Source organism: Erinaceus europaeus, chromosome 17 (assembly GCF_950295315.1).
Source record: "Erinaceus europaeus chromosome 17, mEriEur2.1, whole genome shotgun sequence".
NCBI classification, from domain to species: domain Eukaryota; kingdom Metazoa; phylum Chordata; class Mammalia; order Eulipotyphla; family Erinaceidae; genus Erinaceus; species Erinaceus europaeus.
In genome coordinates, this window is record NC_080178.1 from 15,324,782 (window position 1) to 15,350,071 (window position 25,290).

Here is a 25,290-nt window from a genome sequence, read left to right on the forward strand (position 1 = left end):
TATCTTTCTCATAAATAAATAAATAAATAAATGAATAAATAAAATTTTTTAAAAAAGAAAAAGGAATTTGGTGACTGATTTTCTAGGAAGTTCCAAGATGTTCCCAGAAGGTAAAGGTGACAGGTAATCTTGAGAGTGCTGGTGAGAAATACTGCAATATGACCTGACGGAAAAGAACGCTCTCCCTCACCCCCTCAAAACAACCTCCTTGAAGCTATCACCAGCACCACGACCACCACCACCATAAAGTCCATACGTGTGCTGGTCATCACTACCTCAACATCCCTTCCCCCTACCTGTGACGGAGGGGAGGTGGAAAATGAAGTGGTACACACTTCTTGAGAGTCTTCCACAGAAGGATATGTCACTCCCGTATCCTCACCAGCAGTTCTAAAAAGAGAGGGAGAGAAATCATGAATGGGATAGTGACAACCACAGAAAGGATGCCAAGGGAGGCTCAACAGGTACACAGGTTGTTTCAGGCAAAGTTCATAATGCATGCTCAGTTCTTGGTGATTCTGAACCTGACTGGAAGAACAACTGGAGAAATGGCTCAACTGGTAGAGCGCTGGGCCTGAATGTCTGTAGTTCTGGGTTCAATCCTCAGCACCGAATGTACCAGAATATGCTCTGGCTTCTTTCCCTCCTGTCTCTGTCTCATGTGAAACCTCTTCTCATATGTGATCAATGTATGTATTTTTAATAGTTAATAACGTAAACTAATAAAAAAATGAGGGGACTGGGCAATGGCGCACCCAGTTGAGTACACACTTTACAGTGTACAAGGACCTGGGCTCAAGCCCCTGTCCTCACCTGCAGGGGAAAGCTGTACAAGCAGTGAAACAGCACTGCAGGTGTGTGTCTGTCTGCCTACCACCTCCCCCATCAATTTCTACCTCTATCCAAAATAAATAAAATATTTAAAATGGAAAAAAAAGTCTCATCATGGGCAGGGATAGATAATATAATGTAGTATAATGGTTATGCAAAGAGACTCTCATGCCTGAGGTCCCAGGTTCAATCCCCCTGCACAACCACAAGCCAGAGCTGAGCAGTGCTCTGGTAAAAAATAATAAGGGAGTCGGGCGGTGGCGCAGTGGGTTAAGCGCACGTGGCGCAAAGCGCAGGGACCGGCGTAAGGATCCCGGTTCGAGCCCCCGGCTCCCCACCTGCAGGGGAGTCGCTTCACGGGCAGTGAAGCAGGTCTGCAAGTGTCTATCTTTCTCTCCCCTCTCTCTCTGTCTTCCCCTCCTCTCTCCATTTCTCTCTGTCCTATCCAACAACAAAGCAACGTCAACAATGGCAATAATGACCACAACAAGGCTGCAACAACTAGGGCAACAAAAGGGGGAAAAATGGCCTCCAGGAGCGGTGGATTCATGGTGCAGGCACCGAGCCCAGCAATAACCCTGGAGGGAAAAATAATAATAATAATAAAAGTGGTCTGGGAGGTGGCGCAGCGGTAAAGCTTTGGACTCTCAAGCATGAGGTCCTGAGTTCAATCCCTGACAGTACATGTGCCAGAGTGATGTCTGGTTCTTTCTCTCTACTCCTATCTTTCTCATAAATAAATAAAATCTTTAAAAAAAAAAATGAAAAAGAAAAAGCAACCTTCTGCAGTGAAATTCTACATGCTGGAGACCCAAGACCTAAGGGGAAAACTAAAGAGATAAATAAATTAAATAAAGTCTTATCACTAATTAACAAAGTTCCCACCTCCTTTAAAAATGTCACCAGAAAAGAAACATCTAGGAATTTGAAAAATTATAAAAATTTTAAACTGAAATATATTACATGCCATGTAATTTAAGGGATTATTTTCTTAAGTCTAGCCAGTTTTGGAGGTTAGGCCTGGGACTTAAAGAATTGTCCGTAATAGGAATTCGGTAAAACAAAGCCTAGGCCTGAAAAATAAACCTCTTTAACTTAATAAGTTATTTATTTATTTAGGATAGAGACAAAGAAAAGTTGAGAGGAGAGGAAGAGATAGAAAGGGAGAGAAAGAGACACCTACACTACTGCTTTACCACTTCAGAAGCTTCCCCCCTGCAGGTAGGGACCAGGGACTTGAACCTGGATGAGTTCTTCACTTACAAATGTAGTGCCTTGTGGCCTGGGAGGTAGTGCAGTAGATAAAGCACTGGGCTCTCAAGCATGAGGTCCCAATTTCAATCCCCGGCAGCACATATCCCAGAATGATGTCTGATTATTTCTCTCTCTCCTCCTACCTTTCTTATGAATAAATAAAATCTTTTTTTTTTAAAAAAAGTAGTATCCATTCTGGTACACATCTATCTCTACCTTACAGAATTGTCTTTTCTGGGGGCTGGGAAATAGCATAATGATTATACAAAGAGACTCTCATGTCTGAGACTCCAAAGTCACAGGTTCAACCTCCCCGTACCACCAGTGCTCTGGTTAGAAAAAAAAAGTCCCAGGTTCAATCTCATATACTACCATAAAGCAGAGCTGAACAATGATACCATGGGGAAAAAAAATTAAATGGAAACATTATGAAGTTATATCCCTATTATCTTATAATTTTGTAAATCACTATTAAATTACTAATAAAAAATTAGAAAGAATTCTTTTTTTTTTTTTAGATATTTTATTTACTAATGAAAAGGATAGGAGGAGAAAGAGAAAGAACGAGATGTCACTCTAGTACATATGCTGGTGGGGATTGAAGTTAGGACCTCATGCTTGAGAGCCCAATACTTTAGCCACTGTGCCATCTCCCGAACCACCACAAAATTGTCTTTTTTGAGATCCAGGCCCAGAGACATTTGATTTTGATGTATAACTAATTGATGACTATGATCTAAAACCCATTTATTTAGCCAAGAACATTTCACAGATTATTGACATTCTTGTAGTCCCAAAGTAACTTGCTACTAAGAAAACTCAAATCCCTACTATCAAGATCCAAAATATCCAAGACTTTTCTGAGACATTTCAGAGTCCAAGTTTCAGCAAAAAGGAAAGCTACAGCCATTCCATTTGTCTCCTTGTGGGGTCTCCATCAGTGCCTGCTGCCCACTGGGGAGGATTAAGTGCCTGTTGGCATGGATGCCTCTGCCTCCCTGCAGTGTGGGAGAGTGCCTCCCACATTCCTCACCTGTAATTGCAGGGGTGCATGGGAGAGGAGCTGGGATAGGGACGGTCCACAAAGTGATCAATGATAATCCCCATGATAGGTGGGGTCCTTTCAAATTGCCTGTAATGCAATAAGCAGATTGCAGTATCTGTTAGAATGCCTTGCCAGCCCCTGCCCCATAAAGTCCTCAGAGGACCCCTCAGCTTGGATGTGTTTATTTGTTCACGGGAGCCGCCACAACCCTGATTACTGAATCGCTAAATATAAATCACCACCTCTAGATTTTAGACAAATTGACTCTGGGACACTTAGAGACTCTCCAGTCTGAAAGGTGCTTTTCTTTCTCAATTTGATTCTTCAGGGGACTGATTTTGTCATTAGCAAAGCAGAATTGCAGGTTTAGCTTTAGGGGGAAACAAAAAACTAAGATCTTTAGAAAAATTCTTTTGCCTTCTAAGGCTCTTCCTCACCTGGTGGACATGAATGCCAGGTTAATTCTGTAAGCACAAGAAAGAGTGATGGTTCCCACTGGAGTGCCCACTGTTCCAACACGAACTGTCTGGAAGCCTAGGAAAATAGATAAATTATGTATTAGCTTTCCCCTAAAGTATAATAACAGTGCCTGCCCCTAGTCTGTCTTTCCCTGGACCACTCAATCCTCTGTACAATAGTTGGCATTTCCCAATTAGCACCTTGAGTACAGCTGTCTCAAATTTATACTTAGATGTATGTACATACATGCATTTCTCTTTTGATTTATTCTATACTAACCTAATATTTCTAAATTAAACAGACTTGGAAAAATTAAGAATTATTAAATCTGTGGTCTGGGAGGTGGCGCAGTAATAAAGTTTTGGACTCTCAAGCCTGAAGTCCGAGTTCAATCCCTGGCAGCACATGTGCCAGAGTGATGTCTGGTTCTTTCTCGCTCCTCCTATCTTTCTCATAAATACATAAAAAGAATTTTTTAATTATTAAATGTAATGTTTGAGCAAGTCCTAATCAGCCTGAGACTCATTCCCAGAACCAGGACCCTTAGGTCTGTCCTTGTGCTTTGCACCACATGCATTTAGCCCACTGCGCTGTCGCCCGACTCCCCCACTCTCAATTTCTTTCTGCCTCTATCAGACAAAAAGTAGACAGAAAAAGGCTATCATGCACCAAGCCTAGTGATAGCCCTGATGGCAAAAAAATAATTAAGAAAGAGAGAGAGAACATAAATAAAACATAATTATCTAACAAGTAAGAAATAGTAGGCGGGGGAGTAGGGCGGTAGCACAGCGGGTTAAGCAGAGGCGGCAAGAAGCACAAGGACCAGTGTAAGGATTCCAGTTCAAGCCCCCAGCTCCCCACCTGCAGTGGGGTCGCTTCACAGGCAGTTGTCTATCTTTCTCTCCTCCTCTGTCTTCCCCTTCTCTCTCCATTTCTCTCTGTCCTACCCAACAACAACATCAATAACAAAAATAATAACTACAACAATAAAAAAAAAAACAAGGGCAACAAAAGGGAATAAATAAATATTTTTTTAAATGGGGTCCTAATTGGGCAGTCCTGAGATTCCCAAATAGACTTGATGGGCCTAGAACTCGAATAAATCCCTCTCTCCATTGTTACCGGTCATTTCTTTTCTTTTTTTTCTTTTCTTTTTTTTTTAACCAGAGCATTGCTCAGCTCTGGCTTATGGTGGTGCTGGGGATTGAACCTGGGACTTTGAAGCCTCAGGCATGAGAGACTCTTTGCATAACCATTATGCTATCTACCCTCCGCCGGTCATTTCTGTCAGGAACAACAAAATAGACCCCTTTGTGGGCCCCCATAGGACCTTGCCCTTGTCAACTTGGATCAATAATGACAGAGAATGTTCCATCCTCCGAAGGATCTCTGAAGGATCCTGAGGAAGATGGGTCGATATTAGAGCAGCATGGAATGTTCCTACTGATGACCAGAGACTGTGAGCTCAGATCTAAAGGGATTCAGAGGTCACATAGGCTCCTAAGCTAATTATGGGCCCCAGATCACATGAAATCGATGGGGTTTACAGTCAACAATATTTATACCCCTTTCCCATTTTAGGGAGCTACTCTCTTCCCTGATCCAGCTTTCTGGTCCTTTTCCCAGCCATGACATCATTTCCCCAGACAATAACTTGGATCCACTGGCATATCAGATTTCAGGCTCATGGCCAAAAAGGAAAAAAAAAAAAAAACAACTAGTATAGCCATAGGCCCTTTGGAATTTAACTAAAATATGCCTACTAGTTATCTAAAAAGTGGAGGACCCCCCCAACTCTTCATCTGCACTATTCCAGCCTTTAGGTCCATGATTGATTAACAATTTGTTTGGCTTTGTATGTTAACTCTCTTGTCAACCACCAGGTTCCAGATGCTAGCATGATGCCGACCAGACTTCCCTGGATAGACAACCCCACCAATGTGTCCTGGAGCTCCGCTTCCCCAGAGACCCTCCCCACTAGGGAGAGAGAGAGACAGGATGGGAGTATGGCTCGACCTGTCAACGTCCATGTTCAGCAAGGAAGCAATTACAGAAGCCAGACCTTCAACCTTCTGCATCCCATAAGGACCTTGGATCCATATTCCCAGAGGGTTAAAGAGTAGGAAAGCTATCAATGGAGGGGTTGGTATACAGAGGTCTGGTGGTGGGAACTGTGCGAAGCTGTACCCCTCTTTTTTAAAATTTAAAAAAAATATTTATTTCCTTTTTGTTGCCCTTGTTGTTTCCATTGTGATTGTAGTTATTGTTGTTGATGTCATTGTTGTTGGATAGGACAGAGAGAAATGGAGAGAGGAGGGAAAGACAGAGAGGGGGAGAGAAAGATAGACACCTGCAGACCTACTTCACCGCCTATGAAGCGACTTCCCTGCAGGTGGAGAGCTGGGGGCTCAAACCAGGATCCTCATGCCAGTCCTTGCGCTTTGTGCCACGTGTGCTTAACCCGCTGTACTACCATCCGATTCCCAGATGTACCTCTCTTATCCTATGGTTTAGTCAATGTTTCCTTTTTATAAATAAAAATTAAACAATATATTTAAAAAAAAGAAATAGTGGATGGGGGCCAGGTGGTAGCACAGTGTTAGTTAAGCGCACACGGTTTAAAGCTCAAGGACCACCATAAGGATCCCAGTTCAAGCCCCCGGCTCCCCAACTGCAGGGGGGTTGATTCACAAGCGGTGCAGCAGGTCTGCAGGTGTTTATCTTTCTCTCCCTTTCTCTGTCTTCCCCTCCTCTCCCAATTTCTCTCTGTCCTATCCAATAACAACAGTAATAGCAATAATAACAAGGGCAACAAAATGGAAAAAATAGCCTCCAGGAGCAGTGGATTTATGGTGCAGGCACCGAGCCCCAGCAATAAGCCTGGAGGCAAATATATTTATATGGGCAGAGGTAGATAGCATAATGGTTATACACAAACACTCTCATGGCTGAGGCTCTGAAGTCCCAGGTTCAATGCCCCACACTACCATAAACCAGAGCTGAGCCGTTCTCTGGTCTAACAACAACAATAAAGAATATTGAATTACAAGGTCTTTTGGAACAATTATTTGGTTATTTTGGGGGAGTGCCTTGTATTACTATATATATTAATATATAGGGAGATATTAAATAATAATGTAAATATCCACATTCATCACTGAAAAAACAGGATTCATAGCACTATCGATGTTCTAAATGTCCTTCTCTCTCTTTTTTTTTTTTGGCACAGGGAGTTTCTTGCCAGCACAATTCCATGTGAACACCTTTTTCCCTTCTAATTAATGGGAGAGAGAGCGGCCCAGGAGGTGATGCTGGGTATTCAGCTTTGGGTCCTCAACTTTGATCCCTGGCATCAAATCTGTCAGTGATACTCTGGTTCTTTTTGTCCTTTCCCTCCTCTCTCTCATAAATAAACCAATTAAAACAAAATTTAAGATAGAGGTAAAAAGAGAGAGATTGAAACCACAGCACCCACTGTGCATGGCACGCCTATGCGGTACATACAGGGGGCTCAAACCCTGGCCCTCTGCATGGGAAAGTATGAGCTCTGCCGGAGGATCTATTTCCTGGTCCTGATATTCTTCCGTCTTCGTACATACCTTCTCCTAGGCCATTTAGTTGAACTTCCCCAAAATATATCCTAGAGGAGGAGGGGGAAGATATTACCAGATTATTTTAAGACACCTGGGCAAAAAATGAACAAAAGAAGACTGAGGTAGACAGCATAATGGTTCTGCAAGAGACTTTCATGCCTCAGGCTCAAAGTCCCCAGGTTCAATTCCCCACTCCACTAGAAGCCAAAGCTGAGCAGTTCTCTGGTGTAAAAAAAAAATCCTTACCCAAATAACTTATTGCTTTATTATTGCTCTATTGATGCAGCACCAATTCTACTAGATTAAGCTGCAGGCATGGGATGCATATGAACAGAATTAGTTAAGAAATAAGGAGGGGGAGAGATATTTCAGCATCCGAGCATATAAGATCTGCATGCCTGAGCTTCCAGAGGTCCCAGCTTCAATCTCTGACACTACCACATTGCAACCCAGTGACTTTGACAACCTGAGCTCAGGCTCCACCAGACTCTTCTCTATGCCTTGCCACCTGTTCTATGGCCCAACCTGGGATAATCACCCTCAGCTTCACCTGTTAGAATCCTCACTCAAGGCCTACCTTAATGCTACTACCTCACTAAAGGCTTTTATTTTCTCCTACCCAGTACAAATTTATTGTTGTGTTCTGTAAGTTCTTCTTTACATTTCAATGAAGTTTTCAAATTCTGCTTTTCATTATAATTATGCATGTACCAAATTGTTTCTTTGACTAGATTAGAAACATGTTTATTTTTTGTTTGTTTTGTTGTTGTTGTTGTTGTTTTTATCAGAGCACAGCTCAGCTCTGGCTGATGGTGGGGTAAGGGATTAAGCCTGGGTCTTTGGAGCCAGCCTCAGACATGAGAGTCTCTTAGTATAACCATTATGCTATTTACCCGCTGTTCGATTAGAAACATCTGTAGGGTAGAGCTTCTGTCTAGTTCTTCCTTACAACTAGCACAATATGTATGCTTACAAGATAGACAGCCTGAGAAGTGGTACAATGGATAAAACACTGAGCTCTCAAGACTGAGGTCCAGAGCTCAAACCCTGGCATTACATGTGCCGGAGTGAAGCCCTGGTATTCTCATTCTCGTTCTCATTCTCTCTCTCTCTCTCTCCCTTCTTTCTCACTGCCCCCCTTTCCCTTTCCCTGTCTTCTCATTAATAAAATCTTAAAAGCAATACATGGGAGGCCAGGCAGTGGCGCACCTGGCTGAGCGCACGTTAAAGTGTGCAAGGACTTGGGTTTGAGCCCCCAGTCCCCACCTGCAAGGGGAAAGCTTCATAAGTGGTGAAGCAGGGCTGGAGGTGCCTCTCTCCCTCTCTCCCACTCCCTTCCCTCTAAATTTCTGACTGCCTCTATTCAATAAATAAATAAATATAATTAAAAATTTTTTTTAAAAAAAAAGCAATACATGGTTCGAGCTGAAATATTCCAAGAAAATACTCAAAGAACTGTTAACTGGTCCTTTATATCCACTGATAACTAGTTAAAAACTGAAGTTGCATTAGAGGTTTGTTAGACAGAAGTTTGAATTTAAGCATGGAATAACAGAAAGCTGTGGAATCTTCTCAGGATAATCTATATTTTGAAGTACTAAGCTCGTTTTCCAATTTTTAAATCTGTTTAGTATGACCTCAGAACCCATCCCACAGGACTCATGAATGTGTCCAGAAAAGAGGACAATGAACCTGGTGGCTTTGGAAAACTGAGTTTCATAATGTCTGCATCTTCTCTTCAGGGAGGAGAGATAGCTATGCAAAGTAAGACTATCGCATAAACTATCTAACTCAACCATCTGTTCGGAAATGGGTCACAGAATACTTGGATGTCAGTGAGACAGCATGCGAAGTAAGGAGTGAGTTAAGTGGACGAGCAGCCTTGCCGTTTACCTATACAAGATGACAAATTCATGCCCTTGCTTCCTGGAGAGTCTGTAGGCTGGTGTCACTCTAGTTATAGCAAGAAGGGACTTCAGCAGCAATGACAGTCTGTTGTACACTGTGTAGGAAACTTTGATTTCTTTATCACACCTGAGGAACACAGACAGTATCAGCTCTATCCCATTCCACTGACGTGAAACAAAGAACAGAAACGCGGTGGACAGAGAGATATTAACTGTGTTTTGTCTAATGCTGTGATACATTTGGTGACATTTTTTCCACAAATTATTTATTTATTTATTTATTTACTTACTTTCCCTTTTGTTACCCTTGTTTTTTTTTATTATTATTGTTGTAGTTGTTATTGATGTCATCATTGTTAGATAGGACAGAGAGAAATGGAGAGAGGAGGGGAAGACAGAGAGTGGGAAAGACAGCCACCTGCAGACCTGCTTCACCACTTATGAAGTGACTCCCTTGCAGGTGGGGCATGAATTTTTTTTTTTTAATATTTATGTTATTTATTCCCTTTTGTTGCCCTTGTTTTATTGTTGTAGTTATTATTGTTGTTGTTGTTGGATAGGACAGAGAGAAATGGAGAGAGGAGGGGAAGACAGAGAGGAGGAGAGAAAGACAGACACCTGCAGACCTGCTTCACCGCCTGTGAAGCAACTCCCCTGCAGGTGGGGAGCCGGGGTTTGAACCGGGATCCTTATGCCGGTCCTTGTGCTTTGCGCCACCTGCGCTTAACCCACTGCGCTACAGCCCGACTCCCGGGGCATGAATTTTTATAGAATACAATCTGCTCTGTAATACAATAAACCATTTAGAGAATATGACAGTCAACACAGTCAACACAGCAAGTTAGACAGTAGAACTATGCGAGATGAAATGTATTGATACATTGATAAATTTACATGTATGCCAAAGGTGCAACTGGAGTTGTCCGTTTATTTAAAAAAAAAAAATATATATATATATATATATTAAAGTAAGCCAGTGTCACTTTTCCATGCACTAGATACAGACAACAAAAGGCACCTATTATTTTCTAGTTTGGCAGTAGTTACCTAAGAAATAAAATCATGTATGTAAAAAATAGTAGTTCAATACTGTTATTATATGACTTGAAGGTATAAACATGATTTCAAAGTAGTATCTTGTTAGCTGTCTAACTGCACATCTAACAGGAAATCTGAAGAAGAAAAGTCTGTTTGGTACTAAAATCTTAGATTATAAGAAAGGAAGATAACACCCACACCACATATACTTATTACTAAAAGTTTTAGTTTGATTTGTTGCTACCTCTTCAATTTTCATATATACTTTTTGAAAAACCAAAAGCTTCAGGAAGGAAATAAGCTAATCTGCCTTGAAAGAAGAAAATAAGGAAGGGAAATAACATGCATTTTCCAGTTCACGACCAACACAGTATGTGAAAAGGAGCAGTGAAGGAAATCTTATTGGATGCCTGCCACCCAGTGAACAGACAAAACAGAGTCAGGTTAAGAGAGTTCACCAGGGATTTAATCAGAGAACTATCTGTACTCTGGGAAAACAACAATCCCTTTCAGCTTTATTTCTGCTCCATTCCCAGTGGTGGCTAAATCTCTCTGGACTGACCCTCTGAAGGTCATCTCTGTTTCTCCACTGCAAGTCAAGCATGAAGCAAATTGTAGCAAAGATTGGCTGGCTTTTTAAAGTGGTCAGAAACCCCTCCAACACTGATAACAAATCCCTGTTTTCAGGATGATATATATTGTGTCCACAGACACCACAACCAAGGACCCCAAGACAGAAGACAGAATACTTACTTTTCATTCATTTCAAGACACCAGATTTCTAGCTCCATGGAATCCCCCTGTAGACAAGACAATTGGAAGATATTTCAGAGTTGTAGTCTTTCTTAATTATCTTCTCTCTTTTCATAATACAAAGCACTAGTCATTGTAAATAAATATATTAGGAAGTATAAATAGCAGAAGTGATAAGATATAAACTTAAAATCCAGATACTTTTATAACTAGTGAATGGGTTCACACTATATAATCTATGTTTGTGGGGCCAGGCAGTGGCACACCTGGCTGAGGGCACAAGTTATAGTAACACAAGGACCCAGGTTTAAGCCCCCCATCCCCACCTGCAGGTGAATGGCTTTGTGAGTAGTGAAGCAGGGTGTCTCTCTGCCTTTCTCTCTTTGTATGTCCCCTTTCCCTCTCAATTTCTCTCTGCCTCTATCCAATAAAAAACAAAGATAATAATAAAGATTAAAAAATAATCTGTGTTTGTTACCTATCTTTTTCTTACATCACAGAATTTTTTTTTATTTATAAAAAGGAAACACTGACAAAACCATAGGATAAGAGGGGTACAACTCCACACAATTCCCACCACCAGAACTCATATCCCATCCCCTCCCCTGATAGCTTTCCCATTCTTTATCCCTCTGGGAGTATGGACCCAGGGTCATTGTGGGATGCAGAAGGTGGAAGGTCTGGCTTCTGTAATTGCTTCCCAGCTGAACACGGGCGTTGACAGGTCGATCCATAGTCCCAGCCTGCCTCTCTCTTTTCCTAGGGGGGTGGGCCTCTGGGGAAGCGGGACTCCATGACACATTGGTGGGGTTGTCTGTCCAGGGAAGTCAGGCTGGCATTATGCTAGCATTATGGAACCTGGTGGCTGAAACAAACTGTTGACCAATCATAAACGTAAAGTCTGGAATAGTGCAGATATAGACTTGGGGGGGGGGTCTCCGTTTCGTAGATGGCTAGTAGGCATATTTTAGTTAAATTCCAAAGGGCCTGTGGCTATACTAGTTTTTTTGTTTTGTTTTGTTTTGTTTTGTTTTGTTTTCCCTGAGCCTGAAATCTAATATTTCAGGCTGGATCCAAGTTATTGTCTGGGGAGATGGTGTCATGGCTGGAAAAAGGACCAGAAAGCTGGATCAGGGAAGAGACTAGCTCCCACATATGGGAAAGGTGTATAAATATTGTTGACTGTAAACCCCATCAATTTTATGTGATCTGAATTTTTATTAATTAAAAATTCTACATTACTTAGGCATACCTGACTGAGTGTACAAGGACCTGGACTTCAGCCCCCAATTCCCAACTTTCTGAGTGTTGAAGGAGCAATCCAAGTGTCTCTCTTCCTCTCCCCCTCTCTATGCAGACTTTCCTCATGATTTCTGTCTCTATCCAGTAAATAATTTTTAAAATTCTACATTATTTATAGTGATTGTAAGTATTTTATAAGGTTACTACCATTTTATAAAAATGGTCCTCCTATTCTTGGTTATATAGCTGATTCCAATTTTTCACTACTACAAACAACACTGTGAACAAGAAATTCCAAAGCAAAAACTTTGTAAGCAACCTTCCTAAAAAAAAAAAATGTGGGTGGGAGTGGGTGGGAGGGATGGGTCACAGTCTTTTGGTGGTGGGAATGGTGTTTATGTACACTCCTAGTAAAGTGTACTCATCTAAATCACTAGTTAATTAATATGAGAGGGGGAAAATTAATTGTATGTCTCGAAGTTTTTAAAACACAAACTGAGTCTTTTTAATATATAGGCTGTGTATTTGATATGCGGACTCTCTCAAAAGCCTAGACCAAGTAGATCAGAAGCAACCAATAGCACAGCTATATACAAGATACTGGGTACTGTACAGCAAACCCTAACAAAAGGACTTTTCAAAGTTAACCCAATTACCAAATAATGTGATGATAACATTAACTCTCGATTATCTTTTTGAACCCTAAGACAGCAGGAACCTCACATCTCCACTTTAGAGCCTCTACTTCCCCCAGTCCTGGAACCTTAGGATAGGGCCCACTTTCCCGCATGCCTCTCCCAATCCATATCAAATAATATTGCATCTGCCGATCGCAACCTAATCAACGCAACGAGTGCCACCTCAACATGCTTCAGCTCAGACTGTGTCCAGAGACTTCAGGTGTGGAATGACAACCCTTCAGCTTCATTACTCGGGTGAGACCTTTCCTTTCATAGTATTCTCTAATTCCATCCCAGGTGGTTCACTTCCTAACAAAGTCCCAAAACCTAGATATACACCAGTTTCTGTGAGAGAGAGCTTATGTTCACACGCATCCATAAACTACTGCAAAATATATACCTAAAAGCAGAAGTACACTAGAGTTTGCAGTGAGTACCCCCCTAACACTTCCTCTCCACTATTCCAACCTTTGGGTCCATGATTGCTCAACAATTTGTTTGGCTTTGTATGTTAACTCTCTTTTCAGTCACCAGGTTTCAGATGCCATCAGGATGCCAGTCAGGCTTCCCTGGACTGAAGACCCCACCAATATGTCCTGGAGCTCCGCTTCCCCAGCGACCCACCCTACTAGGGAAAGAGAGAGGCAGACTGGGAGTATGGACCGACCAGTCAACGCCCATGTTCAGCGGGGAAGCAATTACAGAAGCCAGACCTTCTACCTTCTGCAACCCACAACGACCCTGGGTCCATGCTTCCAGAGGGATAGAGAATGGGAAAGCTATCAGGGGAGGGGGTGGGATATGGAGATTGGGTGGTGGGAATTGTGTGGAGTTGTACCCCTCCTACCCTATGGATTTGTTAATTTATCCTTTCTTAAATATAAATAAATAAATAAATAAATAAATAAATAAATAAATAAATATGTATTGGGAGTCAGGCAGAAGGGGAACAAACCAATATGAAACATACCAACACAGCGGGTTAAGTGCACGTGTACAAAGCGCCAAGGACAGGCGTAAGGATCCCGGTTCGAGCCCCCAGCTCCCCATCTGCAGGGAAGTCGCTTCACAGGCAGTGAAGCAGGTCTGCAGGTATCTTTCTCTCCCTTTCTCTGTCTTCCCCTCCTATCTCCATTTCTCTCTGTCCTATCCAACAACAATGACATCATCGACGACAACAATAAAAAACAGGGGCAACAAAAGGGAAAATAAATAAGTAAAATACTAAAAAATGTATTTTGGGCAGGGGTAGGTAGCATAGTGGTTATGCAAAGAGATTCTCATGCCTGAGGCTCTAAAGTCACAAGTTCAATTCCCCACACTACCATAAGCCAGAGTTGAGCGGTGTTCTGGGGGGGGGGGAGGGAATATATATTGTTTCTAGAAAGAGACAGCGATCAAAGAACCACTCAGTTCTAGCAGATGCATAGCAGGGAACAGAACCTAAGTTCTTTTTTTTAATACTTATTTATTGGAGAGACACAGCCAGAAATTGAGAGGGAAGGGGATGTTAGACAGGAAGAGAGACAGAGACACCTGTAGCACTGCTTCACCACTGGTGAAGCTTTCCCCCTACAGGTGGAGACCGGGGACTTGAACCTGGGTCCTTGTGCACTGTAACATGCATGCTCAACCAGGTGCGCCACCACCCGGCCCCTGCTTGAAACTAAGTTCTGATGTATGCAAGTTCTACCACTGAGATCTCTCCCTATCTCTGAATTGATTACTTAGCAAATTGCTAAAGAGTATATGTGCTTCAAGGGCTTTTAATACATATTTCTGAACTTCTCTTTCGACAAGGCATTTTTAGGGCCTCGTAGTGGTGCACTAAGTAGACACATGCATTACCAACTGCAGGGAGGAAACTTCCGAAGTAGGGAAGCAGTGTAACATGTCTGTTTCTGTCCTAGCTCACAAAACTCAGAGAGAAAGCCAGGTGGTGGCGCACCTGGTTGAGCATATGAGGAAATGGGTTCGAGCCTCCAGGCCCCATCTGCAGGGGGGAAGCTTTCCAAGTAGTGAAGCAATGTTATAAGCGTCTCTCTTCCTATTACGTCCCTCCCTCTCAATTTCTGGCTGTCTCTATCAGTCCCTGGCACCACCATATGGCAGAGATGAGTGGTACTATTGTTGCATTCTCTCATTCAAGCAATAAACACTGTACTCAGGGATCACAGTGTGAAGAGCTATTGAGTGCCAAGACTTCATTCTGGCCATAACCTTACTTCAGAAGTCTTGAGTGAGATCTCCACACACATAGACCTCCCGACAGCAGGCAATTGCCCTGCCAGTGCTTTCTTTGCTTCATGTGTCACCTCTGGGATGTCTTTGATTGCCAAATTGAACTGGAAAACAAAAGGAGTGTTAAACAGTCACACAGAACATTATGGGGGGGAAAAAGTATGTAGTGTGAGTGTGTGTTGGGTAATGCAAGTATTCATTTCTTCCTTCCCCGTAAGTACTATTCTGATCAGAGACCCATATTTCAGGTTTAAAAAAATCTATTACAAAGATTAGTTAACAAAGTATTATTTTTGTCTTCTAAAGACTGAAGTTCTGGGGGCTGGGAAGTGGCTTAAATGCACATATCACCATGCACAAGGACCCAGGTTCGAGCTCCCACTCCTCACCTGCAGGGGGGGCTGCTTCACAAGTGGTGAAGCAGCAGGTCTGCAGGTGTCTCTTTCTCTCTCCCTCTCTATTTCCCTCTCTCTTCTCAATTTCTCTCTGTCCTGTCAAATAAAAAATAAGTAAGTAGAAAGGGGAGAAAGTGGCCACCAGGAATGGTAGATTTCTAGTGCCAGCACCAAGCCCTAGTGATAATACTGGTGGCAAAGTAAATAGATTAAATAAATAAAATGAAAGTAAATAGATAAAAGTTAAAAAAAAAAAAAGACTTCAGTTCCTTCATCTATCACAGAAGACATCCACAAATTTAGGAATGATATTTCATATTGAACATACTTCCCAAGGAGTAGATCAGATGGCAGTAGTATAATGTTACGATTTAGTAATATTACAAACTGTATTCCTTTTGATGCCTTAGGAGAAACACCACAGCCCTCTCCTTAGCTAAGAATAGAACTTTACCCAATCGGAACCCGTTGGTGATGAAGATGAACGAGTACAGATCTTCTCACCAAGTCGAGCCTGGACAATCACTTGGACAGTCTGAAACATGAAAACAAACACACACACACACACACAAAAAAAAATCAAAATCTTCCTGGTTAAGTTAAAAATAAAACTCCCAAAAAAGAATTAAAAGATGTCAATTATCAAGATTCAAATCAGATTTTTAGACATTCAAGAAAAAAACACTACATAAAAATATACTATTGTAAACATTTCTTCAGTCTAACACTCTCCCAACTGGCCTATTTCGGCAGGCGTATTGTAAACATTTCTAAGGGCAGAGTCAACCAACTGGAGAAAGTACAACTGATGCTCAGAATATGTGATGTCCTCACAGGGCTGAAGGAGAGATGCACATGGTGGTTCCAGTTTTCATAGAGAAACAAGTGCAACCATAGGTTTAAATAGTCACTGCCATATACTTGCATAATCATAGTAGATTTAAACTAAGAATTCCACAATTATTCATATCATTTGGCCCATATGGCAAAAGTCTTCCAACTAATTTTACCAACAGAATCTACTGCATAGATTGTTCTTGCTTGGCAATGGTTGAGAAGGAGTGGTAGAAGTGGAAATGATTTTTAGGCTTAGAAAAATATAATTTTTAAAGCACTCAAAATTCAGCTTTAATTTCTCATTGACTTAGAAGGGAACAATCAACGAAAGTTAGACACTTCAGAGTCAAGTGCCTAAAAGGCCATCCATTCCAGTCTACAGGCTTTGTTCCATCCCAAAAGAATATTCTTTGCCAATAACCTGACATAATAGCTTGACATTTCTGTAAAGAGCCTTGCAAAAAAATTTTTTTTAAAACAAGTAGCTGTGGAAAATTGGAAGTTACTTTTTAGTTACACCCCCAGGACCGCCCCCAAACTTCACAGTTTAGTTTACAACAGACAGAAGTATCCCTTAAGATGGGCAAGCTGCAAGCTGTTATGCTGTATTTCCAAAAATGGAGAAACATGGAAGTTATTTCTAACAGTTCTAGGCAAAAAGAATGGGTGTATTACCTTGAGAGCAAAAAATTTAATGAACTTGTCCAGGTCCTTTCTGTCCTGGGAATTGAGGTCAGTTTCCATTGCCTATAAGAATCTAAAATAGAGGGAGGGAAAGTATTTAAAAATATGACATATTTTAAAAGAGAAGTCTACACCAAATCATACAGAGATGGCATTATCTACTACCTACATGAATAGTCATGGAGGAGAAAGAAAATTCCCTGACTAAAGATATCAAAGTGAAAAATATTAAGATACTATATATAGCGATATATATGCTTTTTTTTTTTTTGTCACCGTAGGGGTTTCACCACCCTGGGCCAACATTTTCAGATAGACCTAGGAAAAGAGAGGCAGCTCCCTCAGTGTAGTGAGGCCCTAGCTCAAACAGGATGCAATGCTAAAGCCTGATCAGCATCTAATGTACTAGAGAAATGGGAGCGTCCTCAAGACTTTTGAGAAAAGGAAGTGACAGTATCAAAGTGCTAGCGTAATGCTTTAAAGAGACTTTCTTTGTTTGTTTGTTTTTGGCCTAACATGGAGTTGTGGAGTACAAAAAGCAGGAAACCCAGTTAGATCACTGACAACAATTCAAGATTGTGGTCAAGGCTAAAATAGTTTGGATGGAAGACATTTTAAATGAAGAGCTAACAGCATTTGTGGACTGACTACAGAAAAAGGGCAAGAGTGTCAGGCTTTTAAACTGGGGTGCATGACAAGATAACAAGATTTCAGTGAACAGAAAGCTGGGCGGAGGGTAGATAATGGTTATGCAAACAGACTCTCATGCCTGAGGCTCCAACATCCCAGGTTCAATCCCCAACACCGCGATATCTCTGATATCTTATCTGTAATCCGATATCTGATTACTGTAAAAAAATGGCGACTAATCCCTAGCACTGCAAAAAACGGTATCATCTGTTTTCCATCTACACCATGCCTCGACCTCGCATGAGCTTAATGTGCAGCTTGGCGATACGAGAATCCGGCATGAAGCCCAGCCAATCTATCTTGGCGTTACTCTCGATCGCACCCTGTCATTTCACGAACATCTCATAAAAACTGCAGCAAAGGTGGGTGCGAGGAATCACATCATTGCAAGACTGGCCAGCTCCTCATGGGGCGCGAGCGCTTCCACACTACGATCATCATCTCTGGCATTATGCTATTCCACTGCAGAATACTGTGCCCCAGTATGGTTCCGTAGCCCCCATGTCCACTTGGTCGATTCCAAATTATATTCCTCCATGAGGATAATTTCTGGAACCATCCGTTCCACCCCGGTTCCATGGCTGCCAGTTCTTAGCAACATCGCCCCGCCAGATATTCGTCGGGATGCGGCATCATCTAAGTTCATTTCCCACGTCTACGCTCGACCGGACTTGCCAATATACGCGGATATCTTCGCCCACCCTGTCCAACGCTTGACGTCTCGTCACCCAATCTGGTCCCCTACACCTACACTGAACTTCTCTGTTCCAGACTCTTGGAAACAGAGTTGGCAGTCAGCTGAGGTCAAGAACAAACACCTCATCACAGACCCCTGCAAGCGTCAACCCGGCTTTGACCTAGCACGTTATGATTGGGCCCTCCTCAATCGCTATCGAACAGGCCATGGCCGGTGCGCCACTATGTTCCATCGCTGGGGAGCCAGAGACGACCCGAACTGCCCCTGCGGCTCCAGACAGACTATGACCCACATAGTCAACGACTGCCACCTCTCCAGATTCAAAGGAGGTCTCGAAACTTTACATCAGGCTCAACCTGACGCTGTTGACTGGCTACGGAAGAAGGGCAAACGCTAGAAGAAGAACCGCAATAAGCCAGATAAAAAAAAAATTTAAAAAAAGGAAGAAATAAAATAAAAATAAAAAACAGGGGGAGCTAGGGGGACAGACAGCTTTAAGTAAAACTATAAACAAAAGGAGAAATCTAAAAACAAAAAGTAAGGGCAGAGGTACAGCACATAATGTAACATTATGCAAAAAGATTCTCATGTCTTAAGGCTCTGAAGTCCCAGGTTCAGTCCCCTGCACCAACATAAACCAAGACTGAACATTGTTCTAGTAATAAATAATAATAATCAGAAACTAAAGGGGCCAGGTGGCAGTGCACCTGGTTAAGCACACATTACAGAATTTAAGGACCCAGGTTCCCCCACCTACAGGGGGAAAACTTCACAAGTGGTAAAGCAAAACTTCAGGCGCCTCTCTGTCGCTTTCCCTCTCTATCTCCCCCCCATGTCACTATCCAGTAATAAATTTAAAAAATAGTAAAATTAGGAAATAATAAATTCAAATTAGTTAGAGAAACCTACTATTCTCTACTGAGGTATAATTTATATGTAACGAAATGCACAAATCTTGGCTGTAGAGTTCATTATAAATGCCAAACACAGCCATAATCCAGACTGAGTTATAGGATATTCCCAATAATCCAAAAGGTTTGTAAATAAACAAAAGGTTCCACTCAGTTAATAAACACTCCAAGGGGTCAGCAAGAAAGCTCACCTGGTAAGGTGGCTCCTCTGTAATGCTCACAATGCAGGTCTGTGTCCCCAACACACCACATGGGAGCACTATAGCCCTGAGGAAAGTTTAGTGCTATGGTGTCTGTCCCTGTCTGTCTCTTGCTATCTGAAAGTCACCATGGAGTGGTGAGAGCCTAGTATGTCCCAACCCCCAAAACAATCCCCCCCAAAAAGGTAAGCATTATTCTTTTTTTTTTTTATTTTAATTTTTATCTTTTTCCCCGTTTGTTGCCCTTGTGGTTTACTGTCGTTGTTGTTATTATTATTGTTGTTCTTGGATAGGACAGAGAGAAATGGAGCAAGGAGGGGAAGACAGAGGGGGGAGAGAAAGATAGACACCTGCTTCATTGCCTGTGAAGTGAACCCCCTGCAAGTGGGGAGCTGGGCCTCGAACCAGGTTCCTTCACCGGCTCTTGCACTTCACCATGTGCACTTAACCCGCTGCATAACCGCCTGGCTCCCAGTAAGCATTATTCTGACCTCTATCACCAGAGATAAAGTAGTAACTCTTTTGAGCAGTTTTTTTTTTAATTTAACATTATATCTGTAAAATATATTGCTGCATGTAGCATTTTATTATTCCATTATTTAATTATCAACACAAGATGGAGAGAGGACCAAGGCATCACTCTGGCACATGGGACTAGCAGGAATGGAACTCAGGCACTCATGCTTCCAAGGCCAGAGGCCTACTCATTGGACCACCTCCTGGGCCCCTACACTTTTTTTTTCTTTCTTAAAGATTTATTTTATTGATTACATATCATAGAGAGAGCATCACATGAGAAAGAGAGACAGAGAATGAAGCCAGAGCACACCCTGGTACATCCAGTATGGGGATGAAACTGGGAACATTAGGCATGGGAGTCCAACAATCTAGCAGTTACGCCATTGTTATGTAGAATTGAATTTTATGAATACAGATTCATAACAATTCTTATGAATTACAATTAACAATTCTTAACAATTCTTCTGCCAGAGAAGTGGCTCTCTCAATAATGAGTAAGTCTAAGAAAGAAAGAGGAAGGAAGGAATGAAGGAAAGAAAGAAGGAAGAAAAGAGAAAATTCTTTCAGTTTTAATAAAAAATAATTCTTTCCTTTGGTATCACATTTTCGTGTAAAACATTTTTGCCGATCTCAAAGACATAAAAATATTCTATTTTTTTCTAGAAACATTATTGTTTACCTTTCGTGTTGATATTCATAGTCTATATCTCAAGTCAGCCTTTATATGTGATACATATTTGGGATTCAGGTTCATTATTTTTAGCCAACTGACTTACTTTATGATACAGATTGAATCAGAAATACCAGCAGAGTCACCCAAAAATGCCAAGTCTGGAATTAACGGACAAGATTAATGCTCAGGTTAAATCTTTGTTTTATTTTAGTCATAGGGCTTTACCACTCCAGGGAAACTTTTTCAGACAGAAAGAGAGACAGAGGGAGAGAGGGAAAGACACCACAGCACCGAAGCTTCTACCAGTGAGGTGGGTGCACTAGAACTCGGGCCACTCAAAAAGCAAAGCGGAGACCCTCCCAGGTGACCTATCATGTAAGTCCAAGGCTGGTGATAAAGTTGAGGACAGAAAATTCTTTCTTTGAGTGTCCCAAGTAATATAAGGGGAAGACTGGCACAAATGATTTACAATTGAATTTACAATTGAATTGTAAAAAGATTTACAATTGAATTCTTCTCCTGTTATACTTGCCAATTACTAAATACTTCAAGCTAAAAAACAAAATTTATGAGATAGGACGAACACACACACACACACACACACACAAGCAGCATTCTGGCACAAGTAATACCTGTGTTCATCCTCAGGGCCTCATATATACAAGTCACACACTAGACCACTAAGCCACGCCCCCTGGCCTCGTCCTTTAAACTCTTCCCCCTCCTTCTCGGTAAATATTTATTTATTTTGGATAAAGACAGAGAGGAATTAAGAGGGAAGAGTGAGACAGAGATAGAGACCCCTGCAGCTGCTTCACCATTTGTAAAGCAGGTGGGGACCATGGGCTTGAACCTGGGTCCTTGTGCACTCTAATGTGTGCACTCAACCAGGTGCACCATCATCCAGCCCCTCTTCTTTAAACTCTTGTTCATATAAAAGTCTTATATTTATTACATTTTTGTTCCCACAAATACCACCTTAATCAAGGTCTCATCCCTTATCTGGAAGAGACTCACTTGGTGAATTACTTGATCTTTGAAGGAGATCTGGATATGCTATCTCAAAGTATGCCACTTTGGCATAAAGATTATTTTAAACTGAAGACATTTGAGATCCAACAGATGTAGAAAGAAGCCTCTGAGTTTCCCTTATCTGACTAAAAACAGTACTTCTAGTGAGAATACTGTCATAAATAAATTCTACCCCAAGAAGAAAGATCAAGAGTAAAAGTAAACCAGCTGTAAATCTCCACCCAGCGAAGTTTCAAGGTCATGAAGAAAGAAAGCAGCTGCGGGGGGGGGGGGGGGGGCGTCAGCAGGTCAAGCTCAAGAACCTGCCTAAGGATCCTGGTTTGAGCCCCCGGCTCCCCACCTGCAGGGAAGTCACTTCACAGGCAGTGAAGTAGGTCTGCAGGTGTTTTTCTCTCCCCCTTTCTGTCTTCCCCTCCTCTCTCCATTTCTCTCTGTCCTATCCAACAACAATGACATCAACTACAACAACAATGATAACTACAACAATAAAATATAAAGGCAAAAAAAGGGAATAAATAATTTTTAAAAAAGAATGGTGCTCAGGTCTCCTGTTCACTAAATATATGTGTGTGTGTGTGTGTGTGTGTGTGTGTGTGTGTGTGTGTGTGTGTGTATAATTTATTTTTGAGAAAGATAGGAGGAGAAAGAGAAATAACCAGACATCACCATCACTCTGGTACATATGCTGTCAGGAATTGAACTTAGGATTTCATGCTTGAGAGTCCAATGCTTTAGAGTCCACTGTGCCATCTCCAGGACACACACACCACTACCAATTTTTTTTACCACTACCTATTTTTAATGGAAAAAACCCACTGAACTTATATAAACAAATATTATTGTAAACTTTTCAAAATCTACCATTAGTAAGACCCACCTGGTTCTCCTAAAGAAATCTCTTCGGGTTTAGAGAAGAAACTAAGCTTAGTAGAGCTTAGTTTGATTCCTAGCACTGCATAAAATGGCAGAGCAATGTTCTGGTCTTTCTCCACTTTTTTTTTTTCCTAAAAAACAAAAGAAAGCAAAAAAAAAAAAAAAAAAAAAAACCTATTTGTTTTGTTTTTTACCAGAGCACTGCTCAGCTCCAGTTTATGGTGGTGCAGAGGACTGAACTGGGATTTTGGAGTCTCAGGCATGAGAGTCTCTTTATAACCACAAAGCTATCTCTCCTGCCTTTAGCCCACTCCTTTCTAGTACTGGATTAGGCATATAAATCCAATATCCTAAATCATTTGGAATGACTGAGCACTCCTAGGGTAAATACTTTGTAGTTAATAGTCTTTCTCTTGCTAATCTGTTTGTTTGGTTGGTTTAATTTGCAGGCCCCTAGATACTAAACTAAAAGGATACAGGAACCTCCACCCTAACATTTTGTTCTGGATTATTCTATAAACCTCAGGCAAACTACTGAAAAGGCTAATCTTAGTGAAGCATTATGTAAATCACATTGCTCCTGCACTCCAGACCTGTAGGCATACTCCAGGCTGACCTTGGAGATTCCTCATGCAAAGTCAGCAGTGAAAATAGGTGAAGTAATTCGGAAAAGGTGATGAGGCCTGCTGGCAGTTTCAGCACAGTGCTTGGTCACTGAAGCTAGCAAATGAATAGTGAGATAAATTTTACTAGTTCAGTCACTTTTATGAGCAACTTCAGTTATAGGAGAAAACTTACAGGGAATCAGGCGGTAGCACAGCGGGTTAAACACACATGCTGCCAAGCACAAGGACCTTAGTAAGGATCCCAGTGGAGCCCCCGGGTCCCCACCTGTAGGGGAGTCGCTTCACAGGCGGTGAAGCAGGTCTGCAGGTGTCTATCTCTCTCCCCCTCTCTGTCTTTCCCTCCTCTCTCCATTTCTCTCTATCCTATCTAACAACAATGACAACAATAACAACTACAACAACAATAAAAAACAAGGGCAACAAAAGGGGAATAAATAAATATAAATAGTATATATATATATAAAAGAAAAAGAAACCTTACAGCATGTAAATCCTATTTACTAACAGAAAAAACGGGGCCGTGTGGTGGCAGACCTGGTTGAGCACACATTACAATGCTCAAGGACCGAGGTTCAAGACCCTCAGCCCCCACCTGCAGGGGAAAGCTTTAGATGTGGTAAAGCAGGGCTGCAGGTGTCTTTTTTTTCCTCTCTATCTTACCCTTTTCTCCCAATTTCTGGCTGTCTCTATCCAATAAATAAATAAAGATAATAAAAATTTTAAAAAGAGAAGAGAGAAAACTAGGGTAGGGGGTATATAGCATAATGGTTATGTAAAGAGACAAGGTTTCAAAGACCCAGGTTCAATCCCCCCGCACCACCATAAGGCAGAGCTGATGAGTGCTCCGGTGGTAAAAATAATAGTGAAAAAACTAAAACTGGCAAGAAAGAAGATCATCAAGTGACTGGTGTATTGTCTTTCCTAAAATGAGACTTTTTTGAAACTAAAATCACATCAGAATAAACTGGTAAGAATTTCTTAAATCCTTCTCTATCTCAGAGGCAAGCAAGTTGGAATTCTGGAACAAGAGTCTAGAAACAAACAGAAAAAAAAACGGGGCAGGATAGATAGCATAGTGATTATGCAAAGAGACTCTCAAGTCTGAGGCTTCAAAGTCTCAGGTTCAATCCCCTTCTCCCCCACACCACCATAAACCAGAGCTGAACAATGCTTTGATTTAAAAAAAAACAGCTCAGGGTTCAGGTCTCAGGGCTAGGGCTGGGGAGATAGCATAATGGTTATGCAAAAGACTCATGTCTGAGACTCCACAGTTCCATGTTCAATCCCCAGTACCACCACAGGCTAGAGCAGAGCAGTGTCATGGTTATCGCTTTCATTAAAATAAAAATAGTGGTCGGGGAAGTGGAACAGTGCATAAAGCATGGGAGTCTCTAGAATGAGGTCCTGAGTTCAGTCCCCAGCAGCACCTGTACCAGAGTGATGTCTGGTTCTTTCTCTCTCCTCCTATGGTTCTTATTAATAAATAAAAGGTTTTATTTATTTATTTATTCCCTTTTGTTGCTCTTGTTGTTTATTGTTGTAGTTATTATTGTTGTTGGATAGGAGAGAGAGAAGTGGAGAGAGGAGGGGAAGACAGAAAGGGGAGAGAAAGACAGACACCTGCAGACCTGCTTCACTGCCTGTAAAGCAACTCCCCTGCAGGTGGGGAGTCAGGGGCCAAAGCTGGATCCTTATGCGGGTCCTTGCACTTTGTTCCACCTGCTACTGCCCAACTCCCATAAATAAAAATTTTAAAATAAATAAATATATTAAAAAAGAGAAAGAAATAGGGGTCAGGTGGTGGCACACCTGGCTAAGTGCACATACTACAGTATGCAAGGACCCAGGTTCAAATCCCTGGTCCCCACGTGCAGGGGGGAAGCTTCACAAGTGGTGAAGCAGGGCTACAGGTGTCTCTCTGTCTCCTCTATCACTCCCCTCCTCTCAATTTCTCTGTCTCTATCCAATAATAAATAAAAATACTAAAAAATTTTTGAAAAAATTAAAAAAACAAAATAGCCTTCTTAACGGACAATTGTAATATGTCAGCTGCTAGAGCACTAAGCCAGAGAGGGCTTTCTGAGGTTAATACTTAGTCAAGTCTGAGCAT

At 41.6% G+C, this 25,290-nt stretch overlaps 1 protein-coding gene across 12 annotated transcripts in view; it reads right to left on the reverse strand.

The window, feature by feature from the left end:
- ATG13 (autophagy related 13) overlaps positions 1-25,290 on the reverse strand; it is a 51,642-nt gene that overhangs the window by 16,346 nt on the left and 10,006 nt on the right. For 8 of the 12 annotated variants that reach the window (XM_016186440.2, XM_016186435.2, XM_007519074.3 and 5 more), the window contains 9 exons: positions 16,951-17,032; positions 15,893-15,973; positions 15,028-15,147; positions 10,881-10,927; positions 9,076-9,216; positions 7,189-7,229; positions 3,568-3,664; positions 3,119-3,217; positions 297-390 (listed from right to left, as the gene is read on the reverse strand). In XM_016186440.2, coding sequence (XP_016041926.1) covers positions 297-390; positions 3,119-3,217; positions 3,568-3,664; positions 7,189-7,229; positions 9,076-9,216; positions 10,881-10,927; positions 15,028-15,147; positions 15,893-15,973; positions 16,951-17,019 — 789 coding nt within the window. In that variant the 5' untranslated portion in view covers positions 17,020-17,032. The remainder of the gene's footprint in view (positions 1-296; positions 391-3,118; positions 3,218-3,567; positions 3,665-7,188; positions 7,230-9,075; positions 9,217-10,880; positions 10,928-15,027; positions 15,148-15,892; positions 15,974-16,950; positions 17,033-25,290) is intronic. The other 4 variants (XM_016186438.2, XM_060176493.1, XM_060176492.1 and 1 more) reach the window with 1 other exon arrangement.